General features: G+C 46.6%; 1 protein-coding gene and 1 long non-coding RNA gene across 2 annotated transcripts; one reads left to right on the forward strand and one right to left on the reverse strand.

Annotated features, from left to right (window-relative positions):
• Positions 1-5,188: 5,188 nt before the first annotated feature.
• Positions 5,189-16,359, forward strand: LOC144578328 (uncharacterized). Its single transcript, XR_013523865.1, has 2 exons — positions 5,189-5,508; positions 15,044-16,359. It is a non-coding gene; the product is annotated as an uncharacterized LOC144578328 (long non-coding RNA).
• On the reverse strand, positions 8,874-12,732 carry CCDC201 (coiled-coil domain containing 201). The gene is made up of 3 exons (XM_078342138.1): positions 12,721-12,732; positions 11,822-12,265; positions 8,874-8,960 (listed from the first exon to the last, which is right to left on the reverse strand). Exons 1-3 carry the CDS (start codon positions 12,730-12,732, stop codon positions 8,874-8,876), a joined length of 543 nt encoding a protein of 180 aa, XP_078198264.1.
• Positions 16,360-27,951: the final 11,592 nt, after the last annotated feature.

Below are 27,951 nucleotides of genomic sequence, written 5' to 3' on the forward strand. Positions count from 1 at the left end.
CAGGCGGTTCAGACTTTCAGATAGGTTGCTTTCAAAAGAGCTTTCAGGCCCTTATTGAGAATTGATGTTTAAACAGAGATAATAGCCTAGATGAACTCCCAAGACATCTATCAAATCTCTTGGGCTGAATAAGTATCTCATGTGGGACTGTGCAACAGTTTCTGAGTGTCCTGCCTGTGGGCATCCACCTCCTGGGCGAGCACAGTGGGAAGCTGGCCTCATGGCAGCCGGAACTTATTTCTTACCTCCCACCAGCAACCCCCCACCCAACTCTGGGCCCCAGGCACATGAAGCACAAGTCTCAGGGGACCATTCCCACATTAGGGGATCCCAAGGGAGCCCATCGCTGCCTCTTGCATACAACTGTCCACTAGGAGACACACACACGCCCAGTGTGGGAGAGGAGTGGTCTTGCCTTCATCCCTGTAAAAACTGCACATATGCAAGCCATTTGCACTCTGGAACTGCATGCCGTGAAAACTCCTATGGTGTGGAACTTAGTTTGAATTGGAAATCACGTCACATGCACAAAGGGACAGACCTGGGCCTGCCCTCAGGTCATCCACCTGCTGGCTGCAGAGCATCCCCGGGAGCCATGAAGAGACCTGTGGAGCCTGAGCTTTGTGTAGCTCGTGCCCTTATTATTCACCACCTCCCTTTAGTCGCCACTCCTCTTCCTCCGCCATCCTCATTTATGCCGATTGCACACCCCCTGAGCAAACAACAATGTCCTTATGACCATCTCGTAGTGGTAGATGATTCCATTCCTATTTAGGGTAAGCCCAAAGCCCACTTTGGGATTTTCTCTGCTGTCTGAGAAAAGTGTAAGCACCTGTGTCCTTCTGGGTTTAGCTGGATAGGGTTGTGTCCCTCTATGGAATGGAGAGTGATGTGGGCAAGGGTGTCATTATCTCGCACAATACAACTCACCGAGGATGCTTCTGTAGAAGTGAGAAACACGATGACTACATTCAGAATTACAATAACTCACTCTCACTGGGTAACTTCTCATGATAGATTTGTATGATCAATACGGGTCTATTTTTATGTCAACTGAACACTGTAGAGTACCTTCCAGTCTTTTTCAAGATTGTTAAATTGAGACAAGTAATTGAATAATTTGTCCTATTTTTATTTTTAAAAAAGTGAATGGGCTGAAATGTTAAATGTGAATGTACATTTCTTAATTGCAACTTTTCTACTGAGTGTTTGCACTATACTTTCTGGAATCTTATTTAACAAAAATAAAGGGAAAAAATTGCTTGACTAAACTCTGTGGCCATTTCAGTTGAAAAATAAATGGCTATATGGATGTTTTAAAGATACTCCTGCCTGTTTCACATACCTTCTGGTGGAAGTTTTATTATTCAAAGTATTAAAAACTATGTGACCCTACGTAGACTAAACCCTGTTATCCCCCCATTACATACTATTGTCGTTGTTGTTGTTGTTATTATTATTATTTAGACTGAGTCTGGCTCTGTCACCCAGGCTGGAGTGCAATGGTGTGATCTCAGCTCACTATAACCTTCACCTCCCAGGTTCAAGCCATTCTCTTGCCTCAGCCTCCAAGTAGCTGGGATTACAGTCACACGCCACCATGCCCAGCTAATTTTTGCAGTTTCAGTAGAGACAGGGTTTCACCATTGCTGGCTAGGCTTGTCTTCTGAGCTCAGGTGCTCAGGTGAGCTCAGGTGATCTGCCCTCCTTGGCCTCCCGAAGTGCTGGGATTACAGGCGTGAGCCACCACTCCCTACCCATTACATGCTATTCACATCCAGTGTTTTACTCATATACCTTTTGAATCTCACAATTAAGACATTTTAGATCATATTTAAAATGTAAGATAAACTCTCCGTTTTACTAGCCCTTCTTGTATCTTAGGATATCTTGCTGGGATAATATTGCTTCTTTGGTCTCTTAGCAGTTACTCTAGCTCAGGATGCAATGATAAGTTCATTTTACATTCATCTTTTTAACACTTTATAGAATGTTCCACCTCATGTCGTAAAAGATAAAACTGATTACTCGATCAGTTGATAATTTTTTTTAAAGTTTGACAGTATCATCCCATTCAAGTTTAGTTGAATGGTGAAGATGGCTTCCATTGTTGTCATTGAAAAATCTTCTGTCAGGCCGTCTTTCCTTTGTGTGTTATCCTGGGGTTCTTCAAAGAAACAGAACCAAGAAGGCGTGTGTGTGCTGTCAGAAAGAGAAAGTGAGGGGGCAAAAACAAGACAGAATTTATTTTAAGGAATTGGCTCACGTGATTGTGCGGCTGGCAAGTCTGAAGTCTACAGGAAAGGCCAGCAGGCTGAAGACCCAGGGAGGAGGTCATGTCGCCACTTGAATCAGAAGGCTGTCTGGAGGTAGAACTCCTTCTTCCTTCTGGACCTCAGTCTTTTCTCAAAGGCCTTCAACTGATTGGATGAGGCCCACCCACATTATGGCAGGCCATCTGCCTTACTCAGAGTCTGCTGATTACAAATGGATTTGTAATCATTGCATCTAAAAGATACCTTCACAGCAACATCTACTCACAGGGACATCTACCGCTGTGTTTTACCAAACACTGGGACCCATGGCCCAGCCAAGCACATCTAACATTAACCATCATATGTGATCTATAGTTTTTCTCTGATTATCTCTTCAATTTCAAATGAAATCAATTCCTAATAAAGAGAAGTGAAAAAAATTATGAAGAGAGCAATAATCCAGTAGAAAAATATTCAAAAAGCACAAACAGAATTATAACCACCTGAGGGGTTCTTCCTGCCCACTGCATAATGACCATGGCATTGTAGTAGAGAGGGTTTAAGAGACCCAAGGCCATTCATGCCACATGGGAGGAAGAGTTTGTACTTGAATCATCTTGTGCTCACAGGTTAGAGGTTTTTCAAAGGCAGTCTGGGGAAAGGGGTGGGGATGCTAAGGCAACAGTTACTTGCTGCTGATTGTTGAGACCAAGATACAATCACAGGGTGTCTGAGCTATCCTCTAGGCTGAATGGCTTCTAGCTGGGGCCATAGGAGCAGGGTTGGTGGGTCCAAGTGGAGCCATGGGTGTCAGACATGCAAAAAAATAAAAACCTGAAAAGATACTCAAAAGGCCAATCTGCAATAGTGGTGTGATTTGCAGGAGTAACTGGGGAAGGTGCATATCTTATAAACCCTGGAATAATGGCTGACACTCGTTTATGTCTGCACCTTAGCAGGACCTGTGCTGTCCTCCTCTCCCCCAGCCTGATGGCCTCCTGTTAGCTCTACAAAAGCAGCTGAGTTTTGGGGGAGGTTTGTTATCATTTAAACTATAGCTTAAATGTCTCTTGGCCAGGTGCAGTGGCTCATGCCTGTAATCCTAGAACTTTGGGAGGCCAAGGCAGGTGGATCACCTGAGGTCAGGAGTTGGAGACCAGCCTGGCCAACATGGTAAAATCCTGTCTCTACTAAAAATAAAAAAAAATTAGCCAGGCATGGTGGTATATGCCTATAATCCCAGCTACTTGGGAGTCTAAGGCAGGAGAATTGCTTGAACCCAGAAGAGAGAGGTTGCAGCGAGCCAACATGGCACCACAGCACTCCAGCCTGGGCCACAGAGCAAGACTCCATCTCAGAAAAAAAAAAAAAGTCTCTCAGAGTTAGCTTGGCTTGATAGCCCAGGAATAATTAAGGGAAAGGCAAGATGGGGTCTGGGTTAGCTCACGTCTCTTTTACTCTCATAATTTTCTCACCAATAGAATTTTCAGAGGCAGTTTCAGAATTACCAGAGAAAGAAATACAACTAAGCAAAAAGCATGTGGACACATTTATGTTCAATGAAACTGTTAAATGCAAATTGAAAACAATGATGGACCACAGTCATCTTTCAATGTGCCAAATGTTTTTAAATGTATTATGTTACAGGAAAAGGGTCCCAATCCAGATCCCAAGAGAGGGTTCTTAGATCTCAGCAAGAATTCAGGGCACATCCATACAGTAAAAGTGAAAGCCAGTTTATTAGGAAAGTGAAGGAATAAAAGCATGACTACTCCGTGGCAGGAACAGCCTTGAGGGCTGCTGGTTGCTTATTTTTATGGTTATTTCTTGGTTATATGCTAAACAAGGGATGAATTATTCATGCCTTGCCTTCCCTTTCTAGACCAAATAGGGTAACTTCCTGCCATTACCCAGTTGTAAACTGTCAGGGCACTGGTGGAAGGGTAGCAGTGAGTGTTAGGTGCACTCCGAATGAAGAGATCACCTAAGCAGGATCTGTGTGAGCAACAAGGCTACTTATTCACCCGGGTGCGAGTCGGCTGAGTCCAAAAAGAGAGTCAGTGGAGGGTGGTGGGATAGGAGTAATTGGTTTTATAGGTTTGGGGCAGGCAGTGGAAAGCTACAGAAGTTACAGTTCAAGGCAGTTTTTGCAAGCTGGGGGTGTTGGGGACCCGGTGTCACAAGGTCCAGAGTCATAAGGTTGGGTTATCAGTTAAGGCAGGAATGGCTGAGGCAGGAACAATGGTACAATGTCACAAGGTCAGTTAATTGGGCTTTTCCGGAGCTAACCATTCTTACTTACTTCAGACTTTCTGGCTCCAGGAGGCCTATCCAGAGATGTATGTGCCAATCACGGGGGTTGCCATGGCTCAACTAGGGTATGGCCTATAGTGCAGTCAGTTCAAAGAACCTTGCAGTGAGGACGACCAGAGGTCACTCTTGTGGCCATCTTGGTGTTGGTGGGATTTGGACAGCTTCTTTACTGTGACCTGTTTTATCAGCAAGGTCTTTGTAACTGTATTCTGTGTTGACCTCCTATCTTATCCTTTGACTTAGAATGCATTAACTGTTTGGGAATGTAGCCCAGTAGGTCTCAGCCTCGTTTTACCCAGCTCCTATTTAAGATGGAGTTGCTCTGGTTTAAATGCCTCTGACAATAATGGTGACAAAATGACAGTGAGGTCACACTTGGACACTGCTCCTGGGAATTCATACCCCATTAATGGAAACATAGTAGGGACAATAAAGCATTCACATCCTTTAACAGTCAACTTCTGGAGGCCATCTAACAAAATTGGTAGACACAAGTACAAGGTTTTTTTTTTTTTTTTTAATGCAAAGGTTATCACTGTTTTATAATGAGGAAAAATTGGGAACTGTCCTAGACAGAATTTTAAAGATGCTCCTCTACATTCCATGCCCCCAATCTCCAGAAGCTGTGAGTGGGATGAGACACTACTGCTGCTAACAGTGCGACGGGCTCTGTGATCTGGCATGCTGGGCCTCTCATGAACCCTTAAAGCAGAGAACTTCTGCTGGCAGCAAGAGCAGCCAGTTAGAGGGATTCCAAACCCGAAAAGGTTTCGTTCAGTCCCCCACGCCTTGAAGATTGAGGTGGCCAGGTGATGAAGAATGGAAGGGCCTTTAGGATTTGACAGCCAGTAAGGGAACAGACCTCAATCCTACAACCACAAGGAACTGGATCCTGCCAACCTGAGGAAGATGGAGATGGATTCCTGCCCAGATTCTCCAGGTAAGGAGCCACCGTCTCACCTGGAGAGAGCCCAGGCAGAGACCCAGCTGAGCCACCACGACTGTGAGATAATGAATGGATCTTGTGAGTGCTGTTTGTGGTCATTTGTTATGTTGCCACAGGAAATTAAAATGCAGCAGAAACAAATACACTAAACTAATAGAAAGTAGTACACGATAGAAAATTGATAAACAAGTTAGATGATTTAAACACATAATGTAGATGTGTAATATAATGGAATGCTGGCAGTGCCCAGAAATCAGGTCTTCGAACCACACTTAGGTATAAGGGGGCAGAAGAGCTCAGGTGTTGTGTATAAATACAAAATTTATTTTAGGGAAAAGGGGTTTGATTTCAATAAAGATAAGAGTTTGTGGGCATTTTAAATTGAATAGCAACTGTAGCAAGAATGCATTTCCTTTCCGCATAGGTTTCAAAACCGCATTTTCTGCAAAATGTATGGGTTTACATACACAGTGAAAGTTGAGATCTTTTCTTATTTTTTTGAGATGGAGTTTCACTCTTGTCGCCCAGGCTGGAGTGCCATGGTGCAATCTCAGCTCACTGCAACCTCCACCTCCCAGGTTCAAGCGATTCTCCTGCCTAAGCCTCCTGAATAACTGGGATTACAGGCATGCACCACCATGCCTAATTTTTGTGTATTTAGTAGAGACGAGGTTTCACCATGTTGGCCAGGCTGGTCTTGAACTCCTAACCTCAGGTGATCCCAAGTAATTGCTGCAAGTTACATGACGCTTAAGTGAACATTGTTGGCATCATTGCCAGGGCTATTGCTTATTATTTTCCTCAAAGATGATCATTAATTTAGAAATCTTGCCCTATGTCTAACCTAAGTGGGAGGCACCTGTTTCCCCATGTCCCTCAGTCTGAGAACAGGACTGTCTCCTTTTCCCAGTTTCTCATCATCTCCTGTCCCCAAGAACTTGTAAAGCTTTAGAGCAGCCAAATAGAGACTCAGTTCCATGGGTATGCCTAGGCACTGGGACAGCAAGACTTGGTCTGGCTTTAGCTGCTTCCTGTAGATATCTTCCCATGGATGGAACATGTGATGTGCACTGTCTTATTTGTGAAATATCCAAGAGCTTGCATTTTGCACACTTTAACTACAGTACCTATGGATAACTGCATATACTCCAAGTGTGTAAAGACATAATAAGTACATTTTGTTAATACACAGAAGAGAAGATGTAACATGAACATCTAGGAAATCATCTTACATGTGAATACTTTCTTCTGAGTGCTGGTAATTCCCAATATTTCAAGAACATATTTTCCCAGAGTCACTCACATTATTTTTCTTCCTCCCTGGACTAATTTTGAATTTGAATTTTATTCTTTGGAAAATGATATAGAATTCACATGACTATCTATGCCTGAATCACTGTGCATAAAACACAGACCTTGGGAATAGTTTATATGATAATAGCTTACTTTTAATAGTAAAGACTGGAAAGAATTACTCTGTAGCATTTATTGTGCAATTATAGTATTTATTGTGTAGTATATGTTGTGCGATTACAGGCCATTTTTTTGCTTCTTTATACTTTTTAATTTGAAAAACAAATGTTTTTTAAATCTGATAATTTTGTAACCAAATAATAGTTTTAACAAAAGAAAAAGGTAAACTTTTTAAATAACTTACACAGGAGGAACTAGTTCATAAAACTTAGAAATGTTTAAACACACTACAGAGTAAATAAATTCTTATCACTCATGGAGAACGTCCAGTGACATGTGAAGTCCCTGTCTAACTGCAGCCACTGTATCTAACCCTCCTGTGAAGGATCTCACTCTCGGTCTGTCGGAAACCTCCGAAGAAATGTGGGTGTTTCCAGGGAGAACCCAATTACTCATCAGGAATATTTTCCACCCACCCTGCAGATCTACAGTAAACTTTTCACCTTTCTCTTAAAACTGAACATACTAGACCTTGCATGCCCTTAGAATCTATCACGTCCTATCTTTTAAGCCAGTCTGAGATTTCATCTAGGGGTTGCCCTTTTCGCTTTGACTCTAGATGCCAGCCTACCTGCCCACACACTTGAAGACGGCAGTGTAGGACTAGGCTGGAAATGTATGCATTCTTTTTAGAAAGAAAAAAGCAAACTTTTTAGAGTGGAAGATGCAAACATTTATATCAATAAACCCTAGCTCTGTATACCATAACATGTCCACACACATAGGTCTTGCTGAGGCGTCTGTACTTGGGAGATTTGATGGCGGTTTTGTGTTAAACTGAAGCTACCTGGACAGCTCTTTCTTCTTCCTCACAATATGTATTACCTTCATGTTATTGATGACTTGGCTGGGACCCTGATGTGAGGCAGGGAGCGCAGCACTGGAGAGGGAGAGTGTAGGGGGTTAGCCCATGAAACTGCTGGAGTTTTAGCTCCTCTAGCCCTACACACTAAACAACCACAGCCAGCATCCTCAGATTTCCAGAATGCCTTCCAGGTGAGAATAAGGGTTTTAGGGCTTTCCTGGAGTGGCATTTCAGGCTCACTAGGACACCTATCCTGACCCTGATACTAGGTGTGGTGACTCCTAGAGCCTTCCCAGCCATGCAGTGTGGGTGAGCTGGCCTCTGAGTTCCCCTGAGCTTCCTTGCCTTTATCTGCAAACATCCTAGGATCCCACAGTCTGGTTTCTTTTACAGCCTATTGGAGAAGGAGGTGGGTACCCTCCAGGGGTGGGACTGTGGGCACTCCCCTCCTCTTAAAACCTGGTCCCCCTTCCACATACAGGAAGGAAACATACATCCCTCACCATTGGTGCTCCGATGAGACTGCTGTGACCATAGGGTTGGAAACCCACCATCCAGTGCAGAGGATTTTTTCCAGTTCCTGCCTCATGTCTTGAATCCTGCTATCCTGAATATGCTCATAAGGCATTGGCCCAACTCTTTCTTGAGGGTGATGGCAGGAGGGAAGGAAGGATGGAGGTCCTCACCCAGACATCAGCTCTACACTTTACATCAGTCTGGGATGGGGTTTCCTCATGATTCGGGGAAGGAAGCAGAAGCTGAGGCTCCGACAAGCAGACTGTTGTCCTCAAGACCACAGCTGGATGGTAGAAAACCCAGGGCTCAAGTCATACACCATGCAAAGCCTTGTCTTCTTTAACCTGCCCTCTCTGCTAACTGTCATCAATGTCTGTGATGAGGGCCTCCCAGAAGCACATTTACAGGCTGAATAACAGGATCTTCTCAAACCCATTCTTCCCACCCCATGGAGAAGGGCAACAGCACTGGGGGTCAGCCCAAGGAGGGCACCGTGCGGACAATTAAGCCAGCCCCAGGCAGGCAGCTCTGGAGCACCCCACCTTCCCATCCTGGCACCAAGCACTCACTCAGCTTCGATGGTGAGCTCGTGCTGGGTGGCTTCCTCGATGTTCTGAAGCATGTAGATCTCCCACTGTCGCACGCGCTCCATCTGTTTAGAGGAAAGGCATCACCTCATAGCAGCATCCATCTTTACTGGAGACAAGCTCTTCTGCTGCAAAATGTGCTTAAGAAAATAAATACCCACCCAGACCTGCAGACCTTCACCCAAGGTCTGCAGGTGGTCCAGTCAGTCCTATAGGATTCTGCCTCTGTGTGCTTCAAACATACTTCATATGGGACTCACGTGGAGACAGATGAGTATAGGTGAATGGGGTAAGGTACAGATGAGGTCTGTCTGACAAAGGAGGGGACAGGGAAAAGAAGTGCCAGGGAGAGGCCAGAAAGGCTACGAGCATGGAGTGCAAGAGCCTGCATGGAAACAGGTGCGTAGGTCAGTCTAGATGGGATTTTGCAACAGTGCTCTCCAGAGGCCCTTCTTCTAGGAGGCTGTTCAGGGCAGCTGCAGCAGGGAAGGAAGGAAGCCTCCCCTGTGCAGCACAGGGAAGACAAAGATGGTATAATTCCTGACACTAAACATAATACCAGGACAGAGTAGAGATTGGAACCTGGCGATTTTGGGTGGCTTAGCTAGATCATGTGGGGAGTGGCTGGGGTCCACTGGCCAAAGATGGCAGGCCCACTGTGGGCAGCCATCAGCCTCTTCCTAATGTCCTGAAAGTGTAAGACAGAAGAAAACCCATAGGACTGACAATGAGGAATGTGAGGAGCCTCCAGAGGGCCAGCTGTGAGAGCAGAAGGCCTGAGCCTGAGCCAGCAGGAGCCACCAGGAGGCACAGCGACTCCTGCTGGAGCAGAGCCGGAGTGACCAAGGTTCCAAGCACCACTGCAGGCCAAGAGAGAGAACCAGGCTGGGGTCTGTGAGACCTGTGATCATCCAGCAGGAAGATCAGCAAATTCCCAGTGACCCCCATCTGCCTGAAGCTGGGGCTGCCCTCCTAGTGCCCAGCATTCATGTCCATCCACAGAGGGTGACCTCCAGGGAGGCTGCTGAGAGCTGAGGCTCTCAGAGGGCTGTGCACTACAGGTACTGCCTGGAACTCCCAGGAACTCACAGTTTGCCACAGCGACTTAGGAAGATGCAATAGCCTCTGACCCTGCAGAGGGGCCTCGTGGGCATCCAGGCTCAGCTGGGGGTAACTGGGATGCTTCATTGGGAACATTCAAAGCATGGGTTCCACAATAAGCTCTACCCATGGTGAGACCTGCAGGCCCCTTCTCACCTTCAGCTCCCAGAATACCCCAGCCAGTCCCACCTCTCCTGGCAACAGGTGGGAACATTAACCCATGGGGATGCTGACTAGCAAGAGGTGGCTGATGTGGTGCACCGAAGCAGCAGTTAAGCCCCGGGCGGCCCTTGGTGGACAGTTCCTACTCAGAACTTGAGACCTTCCATCAGCTCCCACCCGGCCCTGTGACGGCCCCCTCCAAATAGGGAGGCAGTGGCCAGGTATGGCCACAGGACAGCAGGGCATGGAAGAGAGGCTGGAAAAAATCCACAGCAAAATCAGCACCCTTGGAAGGTGAGAGAAGACAGCAAGCAAGCCAGGGAAAAGAACACGGGGGAGTGCGGTGCGAGAATCCTAGAAAATATCGTCATCACGCAGGAACCTCGAAAGTCAGAACTGAGCAACTCTTCTAAAAAGTAGAAGAAAAGGCTAAATAGCAAATAGAAAAGAATCTCAAACAATCTATCAGGATGTCCAACATCCAAATGCAGAGGATCAAGACAGAGAAAACAGAGGTCCTCCAAGGTTACAAAAGAAAACTACGGGGAGGTCTCCCAGAGTCAAATGGGCCGAGGGAGTGTCCAGCACCTCAGCAAGACTAGTCACCCCAAAACAAAGCTCAGCACCACCAAGAACCACAAAAGGGACCTGGAGAGGCTTAGGCAGGTAAGAGTCAGGTATGGGGGCACACAGGGCCTTCCAGTTCTGACGAAGAGCTCCCAGCCTGCTGGCTGGAAAAGTGCCCCTTCTCAGGAAACTACTAGAACAAGGCCAGTGAATAAACCAGCAAATGGGCAAAGAGGTGGAACTCTGCCAGGAGAGGGCCAGGGCAGCTCCCAACTGCCTGCTACCCTGGGGATCAGAGCCCATGTAATCCTCTTTTCATTGGGTCCTTTCGGCTTTATAGCATCTCCAATTAGCAAAGGAAGAGGATGACCTGTGAGAGACAAAGATGGGTCTCAGACAGTGTGTGCCCTGCTGGTTCTCCAGCTGTGGCAAGGGCCTACAAACCTGGCTATGGTGAAGGTGGGACATCCCTGTCACAGTGGCCCATGGGAAGGCACTGGAGTCACCCTCTCCAGGTCCTTAGAAACTCAGGAGTGCTCCAGGAATGTAATAGCTCCCTCTTCAATGCATAGGAAGAAGCCAAGAGACTCAGCACAACAAGGCAAATTTTTACTAGAGTAGTCTGCTTTCTGCTATTCTGTAGCAAGACGACTTATAGACCTTCCCTGTCCCAATATGGCTGCAAACCCCCCAAAGATGAAAGAGAGTCACTACCCAGACTCCTGTGAGCTAAACAGCAATGGCAAAGCAGCCAGCCACCAGCAGCCTGGGTCTGAATGTCGGACCACGAGGCCAGGAAGCTCATGTTCGCCACAGGCAGCACTAGTCATGGGGGCCCTTAGAGCAGAGAGCTGTCTTGGGACAGGGCAGCAGCAGGTGTCCGAAAGGTTGAAAGGCCTTGATCTGGTCCCATGTGACCTCATGTGCAGAGTAAGGGCGTGTTGGCCCCCGAAGCCACAGCCATGGGAGAATTAATTGGGGGAAGGAGGGTGTCGAGCGCTCTATGGCCCAAGCAGTGCTCACTCCCCTAAACTTCAACAGGGACCCAGAACTCCTGGGGGACAGGGATGGGGACAGGGACAGAGATAATGCATACCGCAGCTGCCCGCTTCTTCGGGTCTCGTCTCTTCCTCCCAGCTGTGTCCAGGATCCCAGGCAATCCAGGGTTTTGTGGCCAGCTCTTTGCCTGGAGGGACTCCTGCTGCTGCTGCTGCTGCTGCTGGGCTAATGAGGCCGATGTGGGCGGCCTTTCCCCAGGAGCTGAGAGGTCCATGCTAGACTCCTTGGAGGCCCAGATAGTAGAAAGCCTCCTTTTCCTGACAGTGGCTGGAGGGCTAAACCCTGATGGGTGGGATGCAAGGTCCTGAGAGAAGTGTGCAGGTATTGGAGACCCACTGGGATAGGAGGTATCTCCTGGTGGCCCCCGGCTCTGGCCCAGGGCTGCCTCCACAGGGGTGCTGTGTTTCAGGGGCTTTCTCAAGGTGGGGCTCTTGGTCATTAGAGAGAGGCTGTCATCCTCAGGGGAGCTCAGTCCTGGATTCTGCAAAGTAAAAACAGAGTTTTAAGTCCTAGAAGGTTGTGGGGAGCCTTGAGACGGCACTAAATCCTGACCCTGGGCGCATTCTCACTTAAGCATAATGACCCCGTGAAGCAGACCCAAGTTGTCACCTGGAGAGGAGAACGTGCAGCACCCAGGGGCAGAACTGCAGGCCCCGAGATGGAACCCTGTGCAGGGCTAGACCACACCCCTCTGTGCTCGCCTTTTCATCGACATTATTATCAAAACAGTAAGCATTGGTCAGAGATGTGTTTTTCAAGGATAGGATTAAAGCATAGTTAACTTTAAGGTAAAAATTTTTTTCCACCAAGAAAAATCTGCAAGGCATTGTCAATGAAATCGTTTTGACGTGTAGACTCACCACGTAAAAAGGCAAACCTGTTGACAACTTTGTAGTATTTTATGAACAAGTAAAGCACGTTGGGCAGGTGGCTCACAGTAGGTGGCATGTGCCCTGGAGGTAACATCCCAATTCCAAGCCCCAGGAAGAACTGTAGTGATTCCATCACAGCCAATGGTTTCTTCCAAAAGAATGCCTTGATTAAGTGAATCATGCTCCTGCACTCACACCCTTTTCTCAGATGCTGATGAACTATATCTGGCAAGCACGTTTCTGTTCACCATAAGGTATGTGCCTCTGCAGTGCCTGCTGAAATCTGTCCATGTCAAAGTGGCCTGACAGCAGATGGAGTTGTCCAACTGCTTTGTAATGATCTCTTGGTGTCTCAGACACACACATGTATGCTCCTAACTGCCATCCCTGCTCATCTGGCTGATTTACTACCTATTGAAGTAACTGCCAGAGCAACACCAGATTTTTCATTTTATGTTTAATCCCACTCGAATGGAACAATTTCCTGCATTTATTTTTTGGTAGTAGGAGTAACAGTGCCCAGTTACAATGTCTGCTGCTGGCAATGACATCCTAAATCTAGTAAGGGAGACACTGTCATTTAGGGTGGACAAAGAAATGGGAACTTTTCTAAAAGAAGAGAATGTAGTAAGAAAATGGGATGATTTTGACATTTCCTGATACATGTCTGCCAGTACTGTATGATTAGCAAGTGCATGCCCATTGCCTGGACAGAGCCAGCAATCACGGAATGCAGAATGTACCTGGGAGACATTCAGGAAAGTACATCCCTAAAAGCAGGTCCCCTCCAGTCTAAGGTGAAAGCCTAAGGACTGCACTCAGGAGTCCGCTGGCTCAGGACTGTCTGTGGCTTCTTCCTGGGGAGATAACTGTGTTATAAGTTCAAGGACACCACTACTTTGCTAAATTATTATATGCATTGTGCACAGAGATTATCTGGTAGTTAATTTTGGGGGAGGCACAGCTAGAAAGCATTTTGATGATGGTGAAATAAAGAGCTAAGATTCTCTTAGAACAAAGAGATAGATGAGCACTTGCTTTAAACCTGAGCTGGAATAGGAATATCCATTTAAAGTGGTGGGAAAGTGTACTAGTTATTTACTGGGTAACGGACAGATCAAAACTAATTGGCATAAAACAGACATCTGTAATCATGACTTCTACAGGTCAGGAATTTGGGAGCAGCCTCTCTGGGCAGTGCTGGCTTAGGATTTCCCATGAGGCTGTCATTGAGGTGTTGGCTTCATTCGTCTGAAGATTTGACTGGGGATGGAGGGTCTATGCCAAGGTGGCTTACTACCCACATGACCTACAATTTGGTGCTAGCTATTGGCAGAAAGAAACTGAGGCCTCTCCATGGGGTGTTGAGCATCCTCCAGAGACAGAACTAGTCTCCAGGGAGAGTGGGCCAAAAGAGCACAACATGGAGGCTGCAATGTCCTTGTATAATCTAACTGCAGAAGTGACACTCCTTCATTTCTGCAAAATCCACTGCTTGCACTAGTCAGCTTTCTTCAATATAGCTTCAAAACTCCACAAACTCATGACTACCAAACTGTGATGGTGACTGAGGGTCATCTTAGGAACTGACCGACATAGAAAATATAGTGATGATCACATTTATGGAGAAACCAGAGTCCCTGGTCTGTGGCTTCCCCCTTTCCATTCCCAATGTGAGGCCTCAGGACTCCGCTCACTCTTCAGAGCACAAATGACAGGACATAGAATGGAAAGAGTCTCACATTACTCTAGGAGACGAGTCCTGTATTTTTCAAAGCCAGCTCTCTGACATGGTTTTTGCATCCATTCTAGGCAAGACTCTTCCTCAACCACCCCCCATCAGCTTTCAGGGAAAGGGGCTGTAGCGCTTCAGCACAGCTCTAATTTGTAAGTGAATTCACCTTGTTAAAGTCAAACAACACAGAAACAAACAAGTTATACTAGTAAGTATGGTAGAAAATCCAGTCTTACCCCTTCTCTAGTCCTTCTCCCTCTAGGTAACTTCCTTTAGCAATGTGTTACCTCTCCTTCCGGTACATTTCCATGTAAGCAAATGTGACGCAGGCGTCCCACATACAAAGGGGAAAACTTAGCTAATTGCATACATGGTATCATCATACGCTTCATTACATAGTTTTTTACATCCTTGATGATTTCCCATGTCACTGACTCTTTTGAACAAAACATGCACAATAGAATATTTGGACGTGGCATAACGAGATAGTATAAAAACATCTATGTGTTTTACTTCCCACTAAGGCCTTAGAATGAGGCCAGGGCAGAAGCGGTTTGAAAACAATGTGGTCTAGGGAAGGTTCTTCCTGGAAGCATCTATTCAGCAGAGTGTGCTGGGACATTTAAAATCTGTTCTCACTGATTTCTTACAGCATTCTTATGAGGTGAGTGTGACTGCAGTCAAGTCCGCAAGGGAAATATTCAAACCCAGATGGTTGATTGGCCTGAAACAGAGCGGCAGCAACAATGAGATGTGAACTGGAGTTGGTAAAAACAAGGCTTCCCCAGGAGCAACTGTTCTGCAGAGGTCTGGCTTCACACCCCAAACCCCTCAGGCTTGGCCCAAAAGAAGGGAGGGAGTGCCTCCTCCTTTCGGGTTGATGAGTTGATCACAACAATTTATAGAGCTTCTACTGTGTCACTCTTGGGGTATGTTTATTTTGTACATTGTTTCCTTCAGTAAAACCTTTAAAAATGGATTTGTTTCAACTCCAAATAACCTGAAGGAGAGGATTTACTCCAAGCGTGAGTCAGCATCAGAAACTGCCACGCTGCTTTCCAACCTGCCTGAACCATTTTTCCGCCCCACCAACCAGCATTCCTTACATCGCTGGTGGGCTGGAAGAACGGTACAGGCACATTGGAAAACTGCTGCTCTACCGTTTGGCTCTTCCACATCCTTCTTTTTGTGTTTTTTGCGATGGAGTCTCGCATGATTGCCCAGGCTGGAATGCAGTGGCGCAACCTTGGCCCACTGCAATCTCTGCCTCTTGGGTTCAAGCGATTCTCCTGCCCCAGCCTCCCAAATAGCTGGAATTATAGGCATGTGCCACCACATCTAATTTTTTGTACTTTTAGTATAGATGGGTTTTTGCCATGTTGGCCAGGCTGGTCTGGAACACCTGCTCTCAGGTGATCCACCCACCTTGGCCTCCCAAAGTGCTAGGATTATAGGCGTGAGCCACCACGCCCAGCAGTTGCTCTACATTCTTACCAGCATTTGGCACACCCAATGTTTATTTTTTTAAAAAGTTTTCTGACAGGCTAATAATGGCATCTCGTTTGCACGAGGGGCATATTACTTGCATAGTGGTTTTGATTTGCATTTCTGTACTAAGTCTTTTCATGTGTTGATTTACCATTGCTATGACTCCTTTGGTAAGCTAAAAGAACTAAGAGCCAAACATACTTTTCATGTTAATAAAGGCAAACAATAAACTCACCTATTACAACACTACGATGGGATTAGAAAGCAGAATCCAGTTATACCTTGTGTACAGTGAGACGTATCTCAGACAAAGTACTGTAGAAAGATTCAAGGTAGAATTATGGGCAAAGGCGATGCCATAGAAGTAAAAATGAAAAAACATGGACATTAATATTTATATTGGAAAAGGTTGAATTTATGGCAGAATATGTTAAATAAGACCACACTGAAAGTACAGTGTAATAAAAACCAAAACCAAAATGCATAGCTGTTATGATTACTTTACAACAGACAATATAGCATCAACATTCATAGAGCAAAACCCTCGGAAAAAATAAAGGAAAAAGAGAAATAAAGTAGTAACTGAGACTAATTCACCTTTGTAAGCCCATGCTAGATCACAGCTGGAGGGGGACAGGGTCAAATCCCATGGAAGATTATCTTGTTTCTTGGAGGATAATCAGCACTTGGAAAGGAGACTCTAAATTCTTTTACTTCAAAAGATGAGATCTCAGAGTAAAGTTAAGAAACGGGGGTGAGAAGAAAATCTGCGAATTCTTGCAAACAGAAACTGCAAGGTAATATGTTTTTATTACCAGAAACTACTTTTAACCTATTTACAGAAGTGAACTAACATCAAGAATTAAATGTTGGTAATTTGAGATTTTCTGATAAAATATTGTAACATATGGAAAGCTTACAGAGAAAACAATTTGGTATTGTTTTACAAATATATGCCCAGAACAGATGACCCAGACATACACATGAGGACTTCATGTGGCAAAAGGTACATCTCAAATAATCAGAGAAGAATGTTTTTGTTCTCTTTCATCATGTGTTCTTCTGGCTGATTGGCGACTTGGGGAAAAAAAATCAACAGTGAAGCCAAGTCCCTATACCTCATGGCTTACACTAAAATAAATTACAAGGCATCTAAGATTTTAAAAATTCATAAATTACCAGAAAATAAAACGGAAAAAACTTTAAAAATCTGAAACAAAGTTGGGTTCTTATATCACATTGTTCACCAAGACAAATGCCAAGTGGATTAAAGGCGTACATGTAGAAAACAAAGCCCTCACAGTATTGGAAGGAAATATCAGTGCATTTTCTATAAGCTTATGTAAGGTTTTGCTATGACTCACAACATAGAAGCCATAAATGAACTAGACTACATGCAAACTTTTAAAACCTTTTACAAAAAAGGAAAGAAAAAAGATGCACCAATGAAAAGATAAAAGATGAACCACAATTTCTGTAAAAGAGAGACAAGCAGCGAATCATTTAGAAAAATGCCCAACAACCTGATGGAGAAATCCACAAAGTTTCTGAACAGGTCACATAAGCTGGTCCTTCAGTATACACACGCTGAACCTCATTCTCAGGAATAAAAATGCAGATCAGAATGAAACCAAAGTCCCATTTGGTTTTAACTATTGGACTTTTAAAATTTAGAAGTATGAACACGTAAGGCAGAGAGGAAATTGGAACATCTTCTGTGGAAGGCAATTCGGTAGCACTCAGATGTGTTAAGTTAGTATTTTATTTGGCCACCAACTCCTTTCTGGAGAGTTACTCTACAGAAGGATATTCTTGAAGCAGCTAAAAACAATGTTTCCTTAGGGTGGGGGAAGGGCTGAGTGGAGGACAGCAGCCGTCACTGTGGATCTTATGCTTTTGATCACTTTTGAAACCATACGCATGCATTTTCTATTTATAAATAAAAAATAAGAAAAAGAATCCCTACTTCTCTGAGAGAAGCCCGGGCACAGGGAGATTAGGAATGGGGGCCCAGGGCTGCCAGGTTGGAGACGGAGTTACAGAGCTGTATGCAATGCCAGGTGCTAAGGACAGGTTTTAACTTCAGGTGGGATTGCGATCCACTTCTGCAGGATGGCATTTCCTTTTGCACTGTGCCCTGGGGCTGCTGGTCCCCTCGGTGGCCTGGCTTTCTTGAAGCGCTGTGGCTAAGGTGGCTCTTAATGCTAAGGTTCCAAAGTCTTCATGAGACAAGCCAGGGGAGGAGGAGGACCAATGCCCAGTGTCTCTGGACAGGACACCCGACCCCACCTGATGTCACTGAGATTGAGCATGGGCTCTGGGGATTCTGGAAGGTCCAGGACACACCTGGGGCCTCAGAGCCCAGGCTGGGGAGATGTGGAGGCCCAGGGGCTCTGGCAGAAGGTCTGTCTTGCAGGCCATGATGTGGACATCAAGAGGAGACTCTGGGTAAGGCTCCCGAGGACCCCAGGGTATTAACGCCTGGCCTGCCCAATTCACAGGCAGCCAGGACCAGGCCACAGCTTTGTTCCAGCTCAGGACAGGGCCAGGACTAAGGCCAGCCCTCACCCAACAACCTCCTGCTCTGGCGGCCTTGAGCTCCCTCCCTTCCTACCCACCTGTCACCTCTTACTGTATCTAGCTAGATCTCACTCCCAGGCTGCACCCCTCCCTACCTACCTGTGCCCCAGCCTCCATCCTGCTTTGCCTCTGGGGCTGGCTTCCAAGTGGACAGTTGCAGCACCCACCCTGGGGCTTTCAGCGCCAAGAAATACCTGCTGTGTCTTCACTTAGACCCAGGCAGGTGTGCAGGAACCCACCTGAGCCCAAGTGAGCCTGATAGCCACACCACTGCGCAGGTGCGGGGTAAGTTTCCCTTGCCCTCTAGCTTTTCCCCTTGTTGGTTTCTGTCGTGTGCACCTGAGCCTGTGGGAAGTGAAGGCCGGCAGGGGCACTTGTGGGCACCCCAGCAACAAGTCACCTGTGCCAAATACTGTTTGATGAGCATCCTCACAAAAACTTAAAGGAATGGCGAGTACCACCCGACTCAATCCACAAGGCAACTGAAAACAAACACACTGTGAAGCTGAGAAGACCCACAACGATTGGACTTCGAGATATGTTTCCCTGCAGAAAACTCCTCACCAGTCCTTCATTTAGTGCTTCTCAAACTTGAGCTGCTCAGAACTTCCTGGGGCCTAGTTAGAGCTGGGAGTGCTGGGCCAGCCCCAGTTCCTGATTGAGCGGGTCTGGGCGGGGACCAGTGATTAGTATCACCTGACGACTCCCAGGCACTCCTCTGCTTTAGGTTCACTTAGGAACCACTGCATGAAGGAAAGGCAACATGTGCCACACAGTAATGGTAAATTAATCTTTACCAATCTATACGAAAGCTGAGCTATACTGATAGCAATCTCTTGCCATGCCTTAAGCTTTGTGGGGGATGCAACTGAATAGAGCCATTCAGAAGCTGGTAATGGCCCGAACGATCCCTGGTAGTTTGTTCTCAGACATAATCTCAGTTTTCTAACAACCCCAAAGCAAAGTGTTTAGTATGCCTGCTTTATTTTATTATTCATTGACTCACTTTTTGTTGGTTTGTTTTTGAGACAGTCTTGCTCTGTCTCCCAGGCTGGAGTGCAATGGCATGATCTTGGCTCACTGTGACCTCTGCCTTCCAGGCTCAAAGGATCCTTCTGCTTCTGCCTTCTAAGTAAGCTGGGACTACAGGTGCATGCCACCATGCCTGGATAATTTTGGTACTTTTTTGTAGCGATGGGCTTTGCCATGTTGCCCAGGCTGGTCTCGAACTCTGTGAGATCCGCCTGCCTTAGCCTCCCAGTGTACCAGGATTACAGGTGTGAGCCACCACGCCCAGCCAGTAAACCTATTTAAATAAGGGAAAGACGGACCACAGTGGTGCGGCAAATTGCTGGAGTTCAGCTAGTGGTATTCAGCAGAACCGAGACAAGAACCCAAGACCGTCTGACTCCAGAATAAATGCTTTTTAACCCTTGCTACTCTGTATTATTTTTCTGAATTTTGCCACTAAGTTGCCGTGTGATTTTCGTGAATGAATGCTGTCACTGGCTCTCTCCTTTCTCTGTGACATGAAATGCTATGTGAGGGCTTTACCAACTCTGAAACATCTGCACATAGGAGCCTAAATGAGGAGGTGTGGCTACAGAGCTAAGGGACTCCCAGAGCCCAGGCCTGCGTGCAGCACGCAGAGCTGAGGCCTACAGTGGATGCTCACCCTCACCCTCTGAAAGTTCGCTTTCAGAACACTCGATGGCAAGAGAAGTTGAGATCCCTGAATCCTGAGTTCTTCCAAGGCTTCAGAGGGCACTAGGGAGGGTTTGCCAGACAGCAGGCAGCCCCTATGAGACCCATCCCAACTTGTACTGGTTGGCACAGAGCAACACAGCCAGGTGACTGGCTGCAGGTTCAAGTGCTGGAGGTGGCTCGAAAGTGTTCTTGGGGTATAGCCTTTCTGGAATGCAAGTTGGTGCTAATGTACGATACACTTAAAAGCATGGATGGGCTGGGCGCGGTGGCTCACGCCTGTAATCCCAGCACTTTGGGAGGCTGAGGCGGGCGGATCACGTCAAGAGATCGAGACCATCCTGGCCAACATGGTGAAACCCCGTCTCTACTAAAAATACAAAAAAATTAGCTGGGCATGGTGGCTCATGCCTGTAGTCCCAGCTACTTGGGAGGCTGAGGCAGGAGAATTGCTTGAACCTGGGAGGTGGAGGTTGCAGTAAACCAAGGTCGCACCACTGCACTCCAGCCTGGCACCTGGTGACGGAGTGAGACTCTGTCTCAAAAAAAAAAAAAAGTATGGATGGCCTCGAACCAACAATTCCACTTGTATGAGTGTGTCAGGAGATAATCAAACAGAGTTGCTCCTTATTTCCTGTTACTGGTAGCCATGGAGTATTATCTTTAAGAGCTCAAATAGATGCAGTGTGCATAGCCAGGAAAAGGACACTGATGACATAAATTAGAACGAATCTGAGGGAAGGAATACTTTGCAGCCAATAATATGTGAATGTGAACATGTGTATGTGCCTGTATGTACACATACATGCATATATACACGACAGACAAGATGTTTGTGATATATTAGAGGAGAAAAAAGTGACAGAATAGGCAGTATAGTGTGATCTCCTTTTAAAAATGACACAGGGCCAGGCAAGGTGGCTCACACCTGTAATCCCAGCACCTTGGGATGTCTTGGTGGGTGGATCACCTAAGGTCAGGAGTTCGAGACCAGCCTGACTAAAATGGTGAGACCCCCCCCATCTCTACTAAAAATACAAAAATTAGCCAGGCATGGTGGTGTGCACCTGTAGTCTCAGCTACTCAGGAGGCTGAGGCACGATAATTCCTTGAACCCAGGAGGAGGAGGCTTCAGTGAGCCAAGATTGCACCACTGCACTTTAGTCTGGGTGATAGAGGAAGACTCTGTCTCAAGAACAAACAAACAAACAAACAAACAAACAAACAACAAACAAACGAACCCCAGCCCAGACATAGATTTACACACATATCCAAAATGAGACACACGGAATTGGTAGTGTTGGTGATATCCAGATGGCAGGATGGTGGATAAACTTTAATATCACTTAATTGCTTTGCACTTTTCTAAAAACAACACATAATGAGGAAGAGTTTTTGAAAGTAAAGCTCCCTTAGCACAGTCAGTTTATTTTCCAGATGGGGAGACTGAGTGCCGCAGAAGGGAGAGGCTTGTCCAGAGTACTGGAGTGAGGCAGTAGGGCTGCTTCGTCCTGGTTTCCGGTTCCTGCTCAGGTCTTTCTTCCCCGTGCTATGCTGCTTGGGCATGACTGAGGACAGAGTGATTTGTTCTAGACTGGAGTCCTGAATTACTTTTGAAAGCATAAGAGTCTAAGATCCCTGTCATAAGGCCCTGACAGTCCCAGGCAAGGAAGAGACAGATGCACAGGACAAGTATTTGTCAGAAGTACCACTTGGCTCCAAAGTAGTGGCCTGCGGAGATGATCACGTCCTATTCCCCTGAAACTGTCAATCTGTTCTGTTGCACGGGAAAAGAGATTTTGCTGATGGAATTAAGGGTGAGACCTTAAAATTGGGAGAGTGTGCTGGGGAGTCAGAGGACAGCAGAGTGTGCCCTGGTTAGAGGGGGTCAGAGGGCAGGAGAGAGGAGCAGACAGCATCAGCGAGCCATCAGGGTGAGCATGTAGAGTCTTGTAGGGGACAAAGAAACCACATTGACTTTTCTGGAGGGCTCTCCTGAGCACAGGGCCAAGTCCAAGGAAGAAAACAGTAACTCCGATAACTACCATGACCACCCGCTTCCCCCAGGAAGGAACCCTGACCTCCCACAGTGCAATTATTTTCTACCGCAAGGACTGGTGCTATTCCATTTGTCAATGGGAAAATTGAGGCACAGAGACATCAGGCAACTTTCCCAGGGTCACACTGCTGCTAAGGACCCAGCCTGGACCCCATCCCATGTCCCAAATGCAGCATAAAGCTGGCCAGGCTACCCCCAGGGTCCTTTCTGCTGACCAGGCCACCCCCAGGACCTACTGACCTCTAGGTCCCCAGAGTTGCCTTTTGACTCTAGGGTTGCCTTGACCTCTTGATTTCAGGGTTGCCCTGACCTCCTGAATCTCAGGTCTCTGTGACCTCCTGACACATAGGTGCACAGGTTTGAGCACAGTGTAAGGATATTTTGTTTGTGTCTGTGAATAACATAATTGGGAAATCGAAGTGTGTCTCTACAGAGTGGTGTTTAGTCTGGCACTAGGTGGCAGCTGTCAGGTACTGTCATGGCCATCACTGGACAGCAGGCAGGGGAGAAGCCATGCACCCACCTCCAAGCTCCTGGGTCCTGGGTCCAAGCCTAGAGCCTGACACATTCCCTACATTGGGTCCTAGAACAGCTCTGCAGCACAGAATCCCAAATCCCTCACTGTACAGGACATGCAGGCTTTGAATTCAGATGCGATCCGAGTCCAAGCTGCTGGTTTGGGTTGGCTGCTAGTCAGCCATATCAAAACTCCATTAGGGTCACACACAGTGCTTGTGGCGCGTGCCTGTGGCGCGTGGCGGCTCAGAGCCCAGCTCTAGTCATCGTGATCACACAGCCCTGGACAATGAGAGCCCATCACTCGGTCTTGTGATAAGGTATAGGAAATCCTCAAGACAGCGTGTGGTATGTGGTAAACTCAACAACTTTTAGCACCTTCTATCACTACGTCTTCTACCCACATTATTACAATCATGCTTTTCCACCAGGATTTTCCTTCTCTGTTCCCATTTCCATCGAATCTGGTTTTGTGGAAATTCCACCACAACAGATAACGTGTTGTTTTCTACATAAGCAATGTGCTCTAGGTTGCTTTTGACCCCAGGATATAAATAAGCAGCTAGAGGTCATACTCTTTGTAAAGCACCACAGGGCAGGGAAAAACTATTGTATTAGTCTGTTCTTATACTGCTATCAAGAAATACCTGAAGCTGGATAATTTATAAAGAAAAGAGGTTTCATCAGCTCAGATTTCTGAAGACTGTACAGGATTCTGCTTCTGAGGGTGTTTTAGGAAACTTACAATCATGACAGAAGGCAAAGGGGAAGCAAACACTGTCTTCACATGCTTGTGGAGCAGGAGACGGAGAGGAAAGGGAGGTGCTATACACTTTCAAACAAGCAGCATTAGGGGATGGTGCTAAAACATTGGAAACCACTCTCATAATCCAATCACCTCCCATCAGGACCCTCCTTCAACACTGGGAATTAGAATTCAACATAAGATTTGGTTAGGGACATAGAGCAAACCATGTTATTCTGTCCCTGGTCCCTCTGAAATCTCATTTCCTTCTCACATTGCAAAATACAATCATTCCTTCTCAGTTCCCCAAAGTCTTAACTCATTCCAGCATTAACTCAAAAGTCCAAGTCCAAAGTCTCATCTGAGACAAGGCAAGTCCCATTCTGCCGATGAACGTGTAAAATCAAAAACAAATTAGTTACTTCTAAGATACAATGGGGGCACAGGCATTGGGTAAATGCTCGTATTTCAAAAGGGAGAAATTGGGCTGTCAGCCCCCATGCAAGCATGAAACCCAGCAGGGCAGTCATTAAATCTTAAAGCTTCAAAATAATCTACTTTGGCTTTACATCCAGGCCAAACTGATATAAGGGGTGTGCTACCAAGGCCTTGGGCATGTCTGCCCCTGTGGGACTGCAGGGTATAGCCCTTCAGCTGCTTTCACAGGCTGGCATTGAGTGCCTGCAGCTTTTCCAGGTACACAGTGCAAACTGTCAGTGGAGCTACTATTCTGGGGTCTGGAGAGTGGTGGCCCTTTTTTCACAGTTTTACTGGGTGGTGCTCCAGTATGGCCTCTGTGTGGGGGCTCCAGTCCCACATTTTACTCCCACACTTCCCTAGTAAATTTTCTCCATGAGGGCTCTGCCCCTGTAGCACTTTGGCCTGGTCACCCAGACATTTTCATACACTCTCTGAAATCTAGGCAGAGGCTCCCAAGCCTCAACTCTTGCCCTCTGTGCACACACAGGCCCAACACCACATGGAAGCCACCAAGGCTTGGGGCTTACACCCTCTGAAGCAATGGCCCAAGCTGTACCTTGGCCCTTTTGCACCATGGCTGAAGCTGAAGCAGCTATAATACAGAACACCATGTCCCAAGGCTGCACAGAGCAGCAGGGCCCTGGGCCAGGCCCACAAAACCATTTGTCCCTCCTAGACCTCTGGGCCTGTGTTGGGAGCAGCTGTCCCTGTAGGTCTATGAAATGCCCTGGAGGCATTTTCCCCATTTGTCTTGTCTATTAACATTTGACTCCTCTTTACTTATGCAAATTTCTGCAGCTATAAATTCCTCCCTAGAAAATGGGGTTTTCTTTTCTACCACATGACCAGGCTACAAATTTTCCAAACTTTTTCTCTCTGTTTCCCTTTTGATTTCCAGCTTCAGATAATCTCTTTGCACATGCACATGAGCTGATGCTGTTAGAAGTAGCCAGGACATATCTTGAATGCTTTGCTGCTCAGAAATGTCTTCCAGCAGATACCTTAAATCATTTCTCTCAAGTTCAAAGTTTAACAGATCCGTGTAGCAGGAGCAAAATGCCGCTGGTCTCTGCTAATGCATAGCAAGAGTGACCTTTTCTCCATTTCCCAATAAGTTCCTCGTCTCCATCTGAGAAGTCCTCAGCCTGTGCTTCATTGTCCACATCAGTATCAGCATTTTGGTCCCAGCCATTCAAAAAGTCTTTAGGAAGTTCTAAACTTTCCCTCATCTTCCTGTCTTCTGAGCCCTCCAAAGTATTCCAACCTCTGCCCCTTACCCAGTTCCAAAGTAGCTGCCACATTTTCAGGTATCTTTATATCAATGCCCCACTCCTGGCATCAATTTTCTTTATTAGTCCATTCTCACACTGCTATAAAGAAATACCTGAAACTGGGTAATTTATAAAGAAAAGAGGTTTAAGAAACTGGGTAACTTATAAAGAAAAAGGTTTAATCAATTCATGGTTCAATGGGGTGAACAGGCTTCTGCTTCTGGGGAGACCTCAGGAAACTTACAATCATGGCAGAAGGCAAAGGTGAAGCAAGCACCATCTTCACATGGCAGAGTTAGGGAGGGTGGAGGAGGTTCTCCACACTTTCAAACAAGAAGCATTAGGGGGTTGGTGTTAAACAATTAGAAGCTGCCCGCATGATACAATCACATCCCACTAGGACCCTTCTCCAACAGTGGGAATTGCAATTTGACATGGGTTTTGGTTAGGGACACAGAGCCAAAGCATGTCAACTATAAGCTTCATGAATAATTAAATAAGTGTGAAATAACCTAACACAATATTGCTTTAAAATTACTGAATCTGACCAGGTGTGGTGGCTCATGCCTGTAATTCCAGCACTTTAGGAGGCCAAGGCAGGCAGATCATCTGAGGTCAGGAGTTTGAGACCAGTCTGGCCAACATGGTGAAACCCTGTCTCTACTAAAAATACAAAAATTAGCCGGGTGTGGTTGGAGGGGGCACCTGTAATCCCAGCTACTTGTGAGGCTGAGGCAGGAGAATCATGTGAACTTGACAGATGGAGGTTGCAGTGAGCTGAGATTGTACCTCTGCACTCTGGCCTGGGTGAGTGAGTGAGACTCTGTCTCAAAAAAAAAAAAAAAATTCCCGAATCTGCAAACATGAAAATGTCAACATACAAAACTGGTGATATTGCAGTGAAACTTATACTCTCATACATTGTTGTTGATTGTGGAAATTGTGATGAAGAGGAGTTTAACCTGTGAATCTAGAGCCTTAAAAAGTCTGAACTTGAGTTATTTTAAACTGGGAATTTTATCCTGAGGAAATATCACTAGAAAAGGAAAGATTAAAATGATTGCAGCTTATTTGTAATGAAGAAAACTTGGAAACAAAACCACAGTCCAAGTCACCCAAAAGTAATGTGCTGTAGTTCTCATAAACATATGATGATGCTCATACTGTGACTCCAGTGATGGCACCCCATGTGACATGCACACCATATGGAGGTGATGGCACCCCATGTGACATTCACACCGTATGCAGGTGATGGCACCCCATGTAACATGCACACCGTATGCAGGTGATGGCACCCCATGTGACATGCACACCATATGCAGGTGATGGCACCCCATGTGACATGCACACCGTATGCAGGTGATGGCACCCCATGTGACATGCACACCGTATGCAGGTGATGGCACCCCATGTGACATGCCCACCGTATGCAGGTGATGGCACCCCATGTGACATGCACACCGTATGCAGGTGATGGCACCCCATGTGACATGCACACCGTATGGAGGTGATGGCACCCCATGTGACGGGCACACCCTATGCAGGTGATGGCACCCCATGTGACATGCACACCGTATGCAGGTCATGGCACCCCATGTGACGGGCACACCGTATGCAGGTGATGGCACCCCATGTGACATGCACACCGTATGCAGGTGATGGCACCCCATGTGACGAGCACACCGCATGCAGGTGATGGCACCCCATGTGACGGGCACACCGTATGCAGGTGATGGCACCCCATGTGACATGCACACCATATGCAGGTGATGGCACCCCATGTGATATGCACACCATATGCAGGTGATGGCACCCCATGTGATATGCACACCATATGCAGGTGATGGCACTCCATGTGATGGGCACACCGTATGCAGGTGACGGCACACCATGTGATATACACACTGTATGTAGGTGACAGCACCCTGTGTGATGGGCACACTGTACACAGGTGACAGCACCCCATGGCATGGGCACACTGCGACTTGGGGAATGAGAGCCCCACTCTTTTTACCTTAGGATCATTGCTGCCTGGCCATGTCATAAAGTCCTGCAGAACCAGGGTCACCAGTCATTAGTGCCTGCAGCTGTGCTGTAATTGACAGCCTTTGCTCCAGTCAGTGTGTGTAGGGAGTGCAGCAAGGGTCTGGGGACCTGAGGAGAATAATTTGACAGCTTTATCCTGGGGTGAGAGAGGTCCTGCTGCCCCTGTGGGGTGGCCTACTGTGGGGTGGGGTGAGTGGCAGCCCAGGTGTTTGCGTTGGACTGATGGCCTCACGAGCACACTGAGGTTTCTTGCTGAGAGAATGCCCAAGTCTAAATGAGAGAGATGGCAGAGGCTGCGGTTCGAGGGGTGAGTTCACTGGGTCAACCTGGTACAGGAATTTTCACCTCACCAAAGTGATGGACACTTCCCACTGTCTAGTGAATTCAGGCTTAATCAAACAACACTGTGCCTAATGTAGTAGAGTCATGACTTTCCTGAAGCTCATGCATGGTCCCAGATGAATGCCATCTTCTACCAAATCACCTGAGTTTGTATATGGGTAGCAAAGATTCTTGGGGAAATGAGACGCAAGTGTCTCCGGGGAAATGAGACGCAAGTGTCTCCGGGGAAATGAGCCACAGGGAGCTCTGGTGTCCTGGTGGCTGCTCCTCATTTCCCTCCACCACCCAGGTTCTCACCACCCAGCTGCAGCAATGATAGCTCAGCCTCT

Source organism: Callithrix jacchus, chromosome 11 (genome assembly GCF_049354715.1).
Source record: "Callithrix jacchus isolate 240 chromosome 11, calJac240_pri, whole genome shotgun sequence".
Taxonomy (NCBI): domain Eukaryota; kingdom Metazoa; phylum Chordata; class Mammalia; order Primates; family Cebidae; genus Callithrix; species Callithrix jacchus.